The sequence below is a fragment of the Gasterosteus aculeatus genome, chromosome 12, assembly GCF_964276395.1.
Source record: "Gasterosteus aculeatus chromosome 12, fGasAcu3.hap1.1, whole genome shotgun sequence".
In the NCBI taxonomy this organism is placed as follows: domain Eukaryota; kingdom Metazoa; phylum Chordata; class Actinopteri; order Perciformes; family Gasterosteidae; genus Gasterosteus; species Gasterosteus aculeatus.
In genome coordinates this window covers 8,105,054-8,118,213 of record NC_135700.1, presented here as the reverse complement: position 1 = coordinate 8,118,213, position 13,160 = coordinate 8,105,054, and the positions used below count along the sequence as shown (strand labels likewise).

Below are 13,160 nucleotides of genomic sequence, written 5' to 3'. Positions count from 1 at the left end.
TCCCAGTTTTATACATACTGTCTAATCACAACATCACAACAGGCAGAACAAACGGACGAATTAAAAACAAGAAAGAAATGATCTCTTTGAAACATTTATTATGAAATTATAAAGGTAGAATAGCATTGTTCAAATAAAGCTTTTTTTCAAACAGAATGGGAGTTGCAATGTACTGAATAGCTGTTTATTTCAGATGTAATTTATGTATACCCAGCAATGAAAAAAAAAGGAGAAAGCACGGCAAATTAATAAATAAAACAAAATAAAAATAAAACAAGTCCATTATTGTTCAAGACAGCACATTAGGCAAGATTACCAGGAGTTCAATTCACATGAAACATCTCATATGTACAAGAAAGATTTACATTGATGAGGGTTACAGTGTTAGTGAGCTATGGGGCCCAGTGGTAAAGAGGTCAATGGCAGTCACATTTCAAGTCAAGTTTGGCTCTTTTCTTGAGGGGGAACAAGAGGATGAGGGGGGGCAGGCGCATTTTGGCTGGCAACGCCATTATCACATTTATTAGACTAGACACTGGCACACGCTAGTGACTGAGCGGCGGCCTGCGTGTCACTGGACGGTTTTTAGAGTCAGAGACATACAGCAGCGCCTCACCCGTCTTTTCTACACACATTCCCCTCTCTCTAATGCTAAGGGGAGAGGGGATGGTAACGGGGAGTAAGTGGGGCTACGTGCTGAACACAAAGCCCCCTCATCTGTCACAAATGATCGGGACACAAAAGGTGAACACCCCCCTCGGTGATTTAGCATTGCATGTAACTGCATTGACCCCGATAAAGCATGGGTGAGAGTAGTGGGCTGGAGACAGGGGGAGATAAGGAGAGGGTGGAGGGACTAAATGAGGGGTGGAGAAGAGAGATGGGTTGTTGGGGTGGGGTTTAGGAGGAGGGGGGGGGGCATTCAAACGAAGAAGTAGCATCATAACTTCATCTTTTTATAACATTTTTTTTTTGAAGACCACAAGTAGTCAAGAAACATTTTCTTCCACCCTCTACTCATTGATTTAAGGTATTTCGGAGAGAATTCAGATGAGGTGTTGATACTGTAAGTGTTTGGAGCTGCAGTTTGTCTTTTTTCTCACTATGCAGTATTGTGAAAAATATACGAAGCTAGTATGTCAACTTGATTGATTGCCTCAGAAAAATGGGAAAAGTGTTTTGTGGATTAGCGAAAACATGGAGATGAATTAAGTAATGAAAGCCGCGATGACTTTGATTTTTGTGCATGCAAAACGTTCATTTCGCAAAGCAAACGCCCTGAAGATTGATCAGCAATCAATTTGCGATGAGAAATTGCGGATATGGATGATGAATTTGATATAAATGGGTTGCCAGCCGAATTTGATGGACAAACAACAGACCAAGAAAGAAAATAATCACATACAGTAGCCTGTCGCGCACACGCAAGGCCTTTTGATAGATGACAGTATTTGACATTATCAAAATTGTAATGTTTGAGTTTCAACATTGCAATGATGAAGAAAGGTACATCAACATGTGTACGAAAATGGTTATGGCAGAAATGAAAATTAATCAAATACTAACAAACAAAAAGGTAATTCCTGGTAACTTGCCATCATCTGTGTTTTGGTGACACTGTCGCCGTCAGTGACCGACAACGCCGAATGAAAAAAGGCTATAAATAAATAAATATTTTAAAATCAGTGGCACTTCATTTTTGTCAACAGAGGAAAATAAAAACGCATAAATGAACTCCATAGTTCAGCCGGTGCACAAACAGAGAGCTTTGATTTATTTTGTTGTTTTGTGCAGACAAAACTAGATCCCCTTGGGGCAATAATCTACTCCGGTAGCACTCACACCCACTACCTTAGTATAGCCCACAATCCATTTCATTTCCTTTTACCCACCTAGACATAGAAGACATGACAAGTTTTTTAAAGAAACACAATGTTCTCTGCAGTAAAGAGCCCTGCAAATCCTCCACTGATGATTTGACGCTTTGATAGAAGCTTCACTCACAGTCTTATTGGCTTAGAATCTCCTGATGGCTGCATGTGTTTTGACGATCCGCAACATTTTTCTTAATAAGAGATTGCAGTATCGGTTTGCTCGTCTTGCATCTACCGGTAGCTTGCTCGATCAGTACGCCACTGTTGACAACAGACCAAGACATTTTAGAACACCCAGAATTTGCCAAAATGTTTGTTTGATTAATAACATCTTTGTTGTTGTTTACATCGCTTACAGTCTTTGTTTATATGCACAGGAGGTGTGAGGTTTTACGACTTGGCGTCCCTCACTTTCAAGTAAATTCCGAATCCAGCGGAACATCTTCCGTCAAAAGTGTTATGGACGTGTGCATTATGCGATATCACAAGCGCAGCCTCCTGGAGAAGTGACAGGATGGCTGAGGAGAAGGATGTATGATCACAGTCGGCAACAATCACTAGCCTCTCTCCATCTTCCTCTTTCATACCGCCAAACTCTGTGTCAGCACAACCCAGGAGATATTGCAACGGACTTTTCCCCTCAGGTGCAACATTGTCATAGGTCATTAATCTTCTCAAACTTCTCCTGCTGCCATCAGCCCCCGTACGTACTACTAATCCCCTTATTAATGTGGCAAATGAACCTGCACAAGAAGGACGACTCCCCCAAGGCTCCATAATTACAATGGCCTGTACAAACTCCTGTTTGCAAAGGATGTCCATTCATTAAATGGACGGCCGCGATTACTTCAGGAATACCGTGCTAAGGATTTCCCAGCTCTTTACCTGAAAGCTAGAAAGCTAAATCTAGACGCTATATTTATTTGAATGATACAAGTTGAATACAATTTTTTTTTCTTCATTTTACTGGTAACGCAATGACATGCAAATCGGACACAGAGAGTAAAGATTTCCTAACTCTTCAGAACTATTTGGATTCAGTCAAACTAAAATGCTGGCCAATGTTTTATATGTGGTGTAACTACAGCAAAGCTGCTACATCCTCAGCTAAGGCATTGCTTCTGCTGCAGAAGAGCACATCAGAGCAGAGTGGGCTCGCAGAACTTACAGACTGCCTTTTAGTGCTTGCATTTTCTTCGCCGTGCAAGAGAAAAAGGGCTAATAACCCACAGCAATTAAGGCTTTTTGCACAGAGGTGTCCAGGCCACATGGTCGCAGAACTGAAAGCCCCATGTAATGGTCGTAATTGTGCATCCTAGCATGTGATGCACATTACCATAGCAGAGTGAATGGAAAGAGGACGCTTCTTGTACATCTGCTAGAACGTACACAAGTCTAATGCATATGGACTCTCTCACTCAACGCACAGCAAACAGCCTTAAATCCACAGCCACCGTGTGATTGCTTTTAAGGTGTAGCAGTGACAAGTGAAAGCTTAAATTATGGATTGTAATCGATTCAGCACTTGTCCCACACCACCATCTCCGTGTCTGCTTTCAAATCCTGCACCCTCAGTGAAACCATGTTGATGTGTCTACAACACGGGCCTTGGGATCTGATGCTCGGCACACGGTTGATGCGTAGCCACTGGGCTCGTGTTCTGTCATCTCCCCCCAAGACTGCTGAAAGGGGGAGAGTGAGACCGATGGTGAAACGTCGGTGATTATGCTTTGCTTTCTTAGATGCTCATGAAACTAGGACAGTGTTTTCATGCTTTTTTCCCCTCAGTGTTGTTTACACTAATGTAGGTCCCTGGGGGTGTAAATAATAAGTGGGGGGAGAAAAAAGAAAGAAAGAAAAGAGAAGCAGGGATTGCTTCTTTCGCTACCAGCTAGGTTTTGGGGTTTCTGTGAAGCTGATTCCACTTGGCATTCATCTGTGATGACACTGTTGTAGATGTCTGCTGTTTCCATACACAAGGTTCGGTCTTCTCTGAGAGGAGGACTCCGCTAAAACCTGCCTGTCTTCATCTGCTCACCCTTTCTCTTGAAGGTTTGCTTTCACTTAATTGCCAATTTTGTGTCGACGTCTGGCTGATTGATGGTGGTTTGTCACTTGTAAGGCAATAATGTATGCAAAATGTCATCATACTATCGCATGTGCCTTGGTACCTTACTGGACTGATATTAAAATGCAAGGCATTAAATCACATTTTAAGTCCAAGACATGAATACGTTTAGATGATATTGACATTTTTTAGCATCTATATATGTATTATAAATCCTTTAATAATGCAGTTCTTATCTTTTTCCAAAGCACTGCTAGTCTGCGGGGAATATGATGCGATAATCATATGATATTACCTTTTGGATATACTGTCTGTTCAGATTCCCTCAAAAGTAATTGGTATTTTTGGGCTTTTACCTTTCTTTTTTCACAAATCATAGCTCATCTCTTCGGTTTTGTTTTTCAAAACGCAGGCAAAATTCAAAAAGGAATTTAACATACTGGATGAACGTCTACTTATCAATACTTGTGAAATAGAGATGACATGTGGAAGTCAATACAAATTGTTGCATTGTGCAAAACATTCAAAATATGGATGTAAGCAAAGACATTGATAACATACCCTGCTTTATCCAGTAAGACGTGTCAGCGCAATCATTTTTACCACAATCAATAACTGCCATTTAACCTCAAATCTGAAGTGGGCTCATACAAGTGGGAAGCTTTGGAATAATTAGGACTGAGAACCAAGCAGATTGTATTCATTACAACTCTCACAGGACGGATATCCACAAAGAGTGGAAAAGTAGAAGATAACTTTTCCTCCTAGTAGTAACAAAATGAAGAAGAGAAAGTGTGAACTTGTGTGCCGTCAAATATATCAGTGCATATTCATTTGAGTAATCCATGGGTACTGCTAAAGGGAGGCCTCTCTCCGTTCCTCAGGACTTTTATTGCAAGTGGGTTATGTCTGGATCTAAATAATATAGTTTGATAAATAAATGAATACAGACTTGATTATTATTTGATTTGTGAGTGGCATGATTAGATGCTAATGCGTATGTGATGCTTATGCTTCATGTTACAGATCTAAAAATAGAGGACAAAGGGGATTGGCAACTGAACCGCTTTGTGTCGATTCGGAGGGAAAAGAAAGAAGATTAAGACGGGACGACGTGGGGCCGATTCCAACTGTGCTCTACAAAACTACACCTAAATGTGTGAGTGAAAGGATGCATATCAGAGCAACGTATCTGAATCATTTGCATCATCAGTGAACGCTGTACAGAGCTCGCCGGCTCGGTTTGTGCATTTGACGCATTTGTCAGAATTATTGATACCAATAGATCTTGTGTGGTATTGTGGGATGACTGAGCAAATCAATGAAGTTGTGCTTACAGTGTAGTGTCATATCTCATGTGTCCCCCCCCTCTAGGCTTGAACACCCACACCGCCACCACCCGTTTCATCGCCTCGTCTCTCTCTCACATCAACAACCACACAAACGTGCACACGCACACACACACCGCCTGGCAAATTACGCTGCACTGAATGCCTCTTTTGACTGCTACCTCTCGCACAGAAACACATTAAACGCAACCCCAGATGCAGTGACCCGGAGGTATGCAGCCATGGCAGCCACACAGTGTCGCCCCTGTAATCTCAACCTCTCTCTCTCCCTCTCTCTCTCTCTCTCTCTGGATAGATCTTATCACTCACATCTCTCTAACTGCCATTATCAATCTTCCCTGTGCACCCTCAACATCATTAGTCGAGAGTATTTCGCTAAGAACACCAACGTAGGTTTCACTCCTTTCTCCTCCTCCCTTGCATTTAGAAGTCCACTGCAGCTTGGCATGTTGCCAGACTGTGCCGCGCAGCTCAACACTGCCCCCCGAAGGTTCAGTACCACCGCCCGTCAAGCCTGACCCGCTGACAACATTCCATCTCCCTTTTCTCTCTGTCCCGCTCGCCCCCCCCTCTCACTTGTATTTGTCCACATGTGTTCCAACTGTGTGTTGTGAAGTAGTGCTTTATTAGCAGAAAAATTAATAAGGCTTTCGTAAAAAAGCAGCATGGATTACGTTGAAATTTGAGGCTCATTATTGGCTAATCCTTTTTGAATTGGATGCGTATCAAGTTCCACACAAGCTTTAGTCAGTATGCTAGTGTGCTTTGAGAGGAGGCATTTAATTTGAGTTTAGATTATGTGGCAAAGCCTATAGTAACATTGACAATGGTACTGCAGCAGGCTAATTATTGACTGTAGTTATTGCTGCAGGTGTGGAAAAGGTTACAAAGTCTCTTGTGATATAATAAGACACGTCAAAACAAATAAGAAAACAATAGGAAATAATAATAACGAAACATGAACACAATCAGAGTTGTATGAGGAGATGAAAAGCTAATTTTTGGACAGAATGTGTGCACCGGTCATCCCTGATGGAAATAGTAATCGGAGTAGATATAGGCAAGAAAAAAATGTTTCTTTCACAAAGAACATTGACTCACAATTAATGTTATGTTGGTACATTTTACCATTGATTTAACCCGTGTGCTGAATAGACTAAATAAGGCAAAGAAATCCCTCACCCACTTGCATTTTTGTTAAATATGAATTAAATATATATTAATGACAAAACATCAGTCTATAATTTTTCCCCAGGAATTAAGAAATTAAGAAAATTAGCAATTTGACTCAGTTTTTTCCTTTTTTTAAGTTTGATAAATAGTGGAACTCTCTGAAATCGTACGTCTCCTGCACGCTTTTATGTTGCTTCACGGTAACTTAGAGTGAGTGTCTAATCTAGACTGGCACTTTAGCACTGTGGAACAGGGCAGTTATAGGCAGTACTTATAGACCAGTAAAAGTGCTCTTTTACCTGCTGTCTGGTGTGCATGGGCCCCTTCGTCTTGAACCCTCCTTGGGAACTGCACTCTGAGGCACTGAAGTGGTCGGAGCTCGTGGAGGACCTCTTGGAAAGGGTGTCACAGCCTCCGACAAATGTGTTATCCAATGGGAGCTCCTGAATCACATGATGCTTCTTCACGGAGACCGGCGTGTCGGCCTTGAGGTGGAAGGCCGACTGCGGCGAGGCGGACTTGTAGTGCCGGGCCAGGTCGGGGCTGCCGGGTTTGAAGGTCGTGGTAGGCGTGGCATTCCAATCGAAGCGTCCAATCCCTTGCTCCTCCAGCTCGGTGGGCAGACTGATGGTTCCGTTTATTGGCTCGTGGGCAGGGTCGTCGGGTTTGTTCCCCTCGATGGTGACGAAGTTGAGCAGGGAGCTTTTGGGGGACTTCCTTTTCTTTCGCTTCTTCTTCTTGTTCTGCTTGTTCTCCGTGTTGGGCGACATCCACTCAGCGCCCTGCTTTTTCCTCTGCGCGGCCTTGAACCTGGAGGCGTGGCGGCAGCGCAGAAGCACGGTGACAAATATGACAATGATCACCACCAAGGCGCCGGTGACAAAGGCTATCATTATGGTTAAATAGTCGCCGCTTTGATAGGTTTCACCGCTTTCGCCGATGTTTCGGTCAATCGGGGTCTCCATGGTGCGTCGGATGAGGTCGTAGATGAGCGTTGAGTTGCTCACGGTGTCGTTGACGTACAGGAATACCAGCACCAGCGTGTGGAGGGATCTGGGATATCCCAAGTCACTAATATTGACCACTAATCTGTGTAAGCCTATGTCAGTCACAGTTGGTTTTTCCTCGAGAGTAATATTCCCCGTGACAGGGTCAATTCTGAACAGACCTTTGTTGTTCCCGCTGACGATAGTGTATTTGAGCTCCGCATTCATTCCCGTGTCACCGTCCACAGCAAACACCTCCGCTACCACGGAACCCGGGATGGAGGAAAGCGGGACGAGCTTGAAGGACGTGTTGGAGGGGGGGTAGATGACGATGGGGGTGTTGTCATTCACGTCGATGACATTGATGGTAACCTTGGCTGCCGAGGAGCAAGGGGGCCTGCCGCTGTCCACGGCCCTGACATCGAAAGTGTAGGAGCTCTGCTGCTCCCTATCAAATGACACGTTGGATTTGATGACTCCAGAGTAGGGATCCAGAATAAAGTTCTCGTTGTCATTGAGGATGGACAGAGAAACAGCAGCATTTTCTCCGGCATCTGAATCGGTGACGGTTATCACCCCCACTGTGCTGTATTTGGGAAGATTCTCAGACACAAAGAACTGAAAGTGGTTGTGTGTGAACTTAGGGTTGTTATCATTTTCATCCAGCACGGTTACAATAACCGCCGCCTGGGTTTGCAGAGGGGGCGTCCCGTTGTCCCGCGCCGTGATAGTGAAGAGAAACCTGTCCTGATCCTCACGGTCAAAAACCCTGGAAGCGGTCAGCACCCCCGTTTTGCGGTCGAGATCGAAGAATGATGCATTTGGGCCCAGCTGATAAACGATCTCCGCATTTTTCCCGCTGTCCTCATCCGTGGCGCTCAGAGTTGTGAGGAACAGGTCGCGCTTGTTGTTTTCCATGACGGCCAGCTCGATGACTGGCTGAGTGAAAATCGGCTGGTTGTCGTTCTCATCCTCCAGCCTCACTCGTACCAAGGCAGTCTGATTCAAGCTGGGTTTCCCAGAGTCAGAAGCCACGATTTTGAAGTTGTATTCCTTTGTCCCCTCGTAGTCGAGCAGCGCAGAGGTCTCCAGCAGATACTGGTTGTCGTACACGGCCTTGAGATGGAAAGGTACGTCCTTCTCTATGAAGCATATGACCTTGCCGTTGATGTCCGTGTCTTTGTCTGACACGGTGATGAGAGCTATCTTGGTATTGATGGGATCCTTCTCCGAGAGGAAAACAGTGCCATTAATGGGGCTGATTATGTATCGCAGGTCTATATTAGGCGGGTTGTCATTAACATCAGTCACATTTATGGTAACAGTAGCTCTTGCAGGACTGGAGCTGCCATCACTGGCTAAGACGGAGAGCTTATGGATAGCAGTCTCCTCTCTGTCCAGGAGCCTCTGCACTGTAATTAGGCCAGATGTTGTGTTCAATGCAAAGAGTCTTTTAGTGGAAGGAGACACCTGAGTCCCAAACACATAGCGTATCTCTGCATTCGCGCCAATGTCTGCATCTGTGGCCATGAGCTGCACCACAGACGTGCCAATGGGGGAGTTCTCCGGTATATGCACATCTATCTGACCCTCTTTAAACACCGGCCGGTTATCATTTACATCCGTCACAGTAACTTGCAGAATGGCAGTGCTGGATTTCTGTGGACTGCCCCCGTCCTCCACTTTGATCTTCATCACATATGTGTCTTTCTGCTCTCTGTCCAGATTCTGCTGCACAATAAGCTGAGGCCACTTCTCGCCCTCAGGCGTTTCCACTATGTCTAAGCCAAAAGCACTTTGCCCGTTGATCAGCTCGTATTTGTGGACACTGTTTGGGCCAGTGTCTGGGTCAGTGGCAGAAGGAATAGCAAACCGGCTGTTAATGAGCGTGTTCTCGGGGATGGAGATGTTGATCACAGGGGACGGGAACATGGGGGCATTATCATTTGTGTCTTTGACAATTATTTTGATCTTAATCAGCCTGAAATAGTCATTAGGGAGGATGACCACTTCAATTTCAAAGGAGCACTCGCTGTCCTCAAACGAGGGACCGGGGCACAACTTCTCCCTGTCGATTCGGTTTGATGTTGTGAATATTTCGCCCGTGCTGCTCAGAACGCGCACCAGTGGGTTATCTCCCGCTTTGGAGACGAGCCGGTACACAAGATTAGCGCTCGCTCCAGTGGCAGCGTTTGTGTGGGGTATGTTTAGGTCCTTTGGTATGTTTCCAATCAGGACATTTTCTTGCAACTCTTCTCTAATGGGGTAAATGAGCTCCTGGGCTATTGAAGGATCTAGCCACAGGCAGGCAAGCAGGGCGCCCAACAGGTAATAGTCTTTTAGATCCATGACAGCTTGAATGTGTTTCCAGCCTTCACAACTCAAAAGGTGTCTTTCTATGCGACGACGTTACGGGCAGAGACTCCTCGCGTGTGATGGTAGGAACCTTCCACGGACAAACCTACAAAAACATGACAGAGTTTCCCTTCAGTGAAATAACTTTGCCATGCACAGTCATTATATTTAACGGCCCACCCATCTCACAGTTTTTTTTTTGTCTTTCTTTCATTTGTGTTACACAATTCACTATACTATCATCTCATATTCATTTATCCACAATTCATAAGAGGAAAAAAACAACAATAACACTGCAGCACCCATTTAGGCAGCCATGCATGTCTGTTGCTCCCCTAAGAAATCCTCCACATTATAAAGCCACAAAGAATTTTCGGCGTCTCAAACCAACCATGGCAAAAAAATATTATTTAAAAAAAAAAAAAACTTCACAATAAATGACCAAGTCGTATTAATTTTACGCTTGGATTGCCGATTAAAGAGCTTTAGCTGTGTGTGTGTGTGATCCTAAGCGAATGGTTGCGCATGAATGAAGCCTTCAAAATGAGCTTTGAATTCGTAGCGGCTAACTGAAGACCTTATTCTCATCGTACATACCCAAATCCGGTACAGCGCGGGATAAAACGCGCAGTCTGTCAGCTCATAGTCTTCAGGTCCAGGGCGGCTGAGACTTTAATCAGGTAAAGAAAATCCTTCTCAGTCAGATTAAGCGGTGGGTCCAGGCAAGAGGAGAGGGAGAAGAAGAAGAAGAAGAAGAAGAAGAAGAAGAAGAAGAAGAAGAAGAAGAAGAAGAAGAAGAAGAAAAGATATATTGACCCCGCAGTAGTAATCAAGACTCGGTTACGGGTAAAAGCAGCTGCTCGCTCAAACTGGGATGAATAAGAAGCTGCATATGTCGCAGTTCCGTTTCCCCCATTTAACTTCAGGAAGAGGACAGTACCTAATTGTGCGAGCCGCGGTGATTGCGTCGCTCTCCCGCGGACGCGGCCGGGTGCGTCAGCGGCTGGTGGTGTCTGACAGCAGAACCGGTCCGAAGAAAAGCACTTCTCATCTCCCAAAATACGTCCCGAGGAAAACAGACGGGTGTCTATTTAGCTTCTTTTTCCTTGTGTTCTCGCCCCTCTCCTCCTCCTCTTCCTCCTCCCCCCCGGGCTACCTGGTCAGGTGAAGGAGGCAGCAAGGTGAACTCGAGAGGAGAGACCGGTGTCCCGTCATGATTCAAGTTCATCAGCCGGCGGAGACACAAGGTTAAAAAGATATCGTGAAGGGGGGAGAAGAAGAAGAAAGAGAGAGAGAGATAAATCTCGTGGTAACCTGAATAGAGGCTGTTCGGTGGGACACCGACGCGCAGCGTGTGTGTGCCGTTTATCCGCGCACTCTCGCTCCCGGAGCAGAATATCTCGCACTAACTCCGTGTAAACCCATAGGAGGTGGTGGCGGTGGTGGTGAAGTACACCGCACGCCGACGCCTCCACCACCGCCTGCCCTCGTGATTGGACACCGCCCCCCCCCTCTCTTTCGGTGGCGTCGGCAGCCCGAGCGGCCACGGGATTGGCCCGGAGTCACGTCACTCCATGCAGGCCGGCGGGGGGGCTGTCCGCGGTGAGATGCTCCGTGGAGATGCTGCAGGCTGCGGAGACGCTTAACGAAGGGGGTGAGGAGGGGGTAAGGGGGGGGGGGGGGGGTGATGATGCCGATGAGGATGATGAAGCCGCCAGTGCCGCTTATGGTAACGTAGTAAAAAAAATGAAAGCGTTATTGTGAGGATTATGGGAAAAGGCACAGAGTCACTGGCTCCGAAGGGACACAGCAGCCAACCTGTTAGGCTGTTGTCGGGGAGGCTCCACTAATTGGGGTGGACACACACACACACACACACACACGCGCGCGCGCGCGCACTCACGCCAAAAGACACAAGACTGAAGCAAACAAAACGGACGAACTGCCCCGGGTTCCAAACGGGGAAGACTTGCTAGGAATGAAGGGTTTAAGCCCTGCGTGAGGCGATCCGCCCTCCAGACACGGATTCCGTTGTCCACGCGTGTTTGATCGCCACCGTCATGTGTCCGTGAGAAACAACCTTGAGAGTTGTCCCATTCATCCGAGCCTCCGCGTGGTGCGACCTCGTCGCAGAATGAAGTGAACCGCGTGTCTTTATCTTTGATCATCTCTCTTTTATTTTTGTTCATTTTTTTTGAGTTTGCTATTTCTTGCAAATGATCCGTGGCGATCCGAGCAGGCTGGGACGTGACTTTGAAATTGCCCGTCACCCCAGACCACAGAGCAACAAGAGGTGGCCGAACCGTGTAACTGAGCCGAGTACACGCACGCACACACACACACACACACACACACGTCCGAGGTGGAACAGTGCAGCTGGAAAGTAGCATATTTAGTAACACAGAAATCAGAGTCAGCTGTCCACATCCTGCCACCCTTTAATGCACACTGCCATCGTCATCTTAATTTCAATGCAGTAGATAAACCCCCCAACTCCATCCGCGGCTCTCTGCCTGTGATGCTGCTGCTCTTGCTGAGAAACACAAGCTGTTGAGCTCCAAAGACTTAGTAGCCTGCCGTGGTGAACACTGCCATCTTGAGGTGCTCCGACACCAATGCCCGGGACCGTCGTGGGCGCTTTGCAGCTGCAGGAATCACCTGACTAAACGTTAGTGAAGCAACACTTTAGCGCACATGCTTTTTTTGACAAACCCGTGGCAGCAGAATAAAGGGTTCAGCAAGTGGCGGGCGTAAGAAGCAAAGTGTGAACGAAGGGACAGCCGAGGTGAGAATCCGCCCGGTGTCGGGAGTGATGCAAAGGACGTGGGACCCGCACGCCGTTGAGGTGAGAAGCAGGCAGCCAATGTCTCCCGAGGGTGCCGGCTGACTGCCTGCTCAGCAGTACGTTAGCACAACCGACCTGATGGCCTGACCTTTTCCGCCTCTGGACGCAGCCGTCGGCGTCCTTCGCTCAGGAGAGAAAGGAGCGATCTCTCACTTCGGCGTGACAGGGAAAGGTGACAACATAACCCGTGTACAGTGGTGGAGTGCGCTCTCGCTCGGCTGGCCAGATGGAGTCATTACAAACTCATTGCTAGCTTCAACTTGCTGCCCTGGAGGGTGTTGTTGCGAAACGAGAGAGAGAACGTTTTGATTCGACAGGACTTTCCAACGTCTCTGAGGTGTTTGTGTGGGTTGCCACTGGGCCCCGTTAAACGGTGGTTGGGATCATTACTGGGGAGGTAGTTCACACCCCACCAACATACTATAAAGTGTACAAGACACTGGTACTTGATAACCACATCTTCCAATCCCCTCAGTAGATCTAATATGGTAATTGTGCGTCGAAATCTCA

General features: G+C 46.4%; 1 protein-coding gene across 8 annotated transcripts in view; it reads right to left on the bottom strand.

The window, feature by feature from the left end:
- Positions 1-12,838, bottom strand: part of pcdh9 (protocadherin 9) — a 165,150-nt gene extending 152,312 nt beyond the window's left edge. For 4 of the 8 annotated variants that reach the window (XM_078084998.1, XM_040199948.2, XM_040199941.2 and 1 more), the window contains exons 1-2: positions 10,403-12,838; positions 6,764-9,911 (exon numbers count right to left, since the gene is read on the bottom strand). In XM_078084998.1, coding sequence (XP_077941124.1) covers positions 6,764-9,799 — 3,036 coding nt within the window. In that variant the 5' untranslated portion in view covers positions 9,800-9,911; positions 10,403-12,838. Of the gene's footprint in view, positions 1-81; positions 2,136-6,763; positions 9,912-10,402 lie in introns of those variants that run through there. The other 4 variants (XM_040199931.2, XM_078084999.1, XM_040199923.2 and 1 more) reach the window with 3 other exon arrangements.
- Between the last annotated feature and the right edge of the window lie 322 nt (positions 12,839-13,160).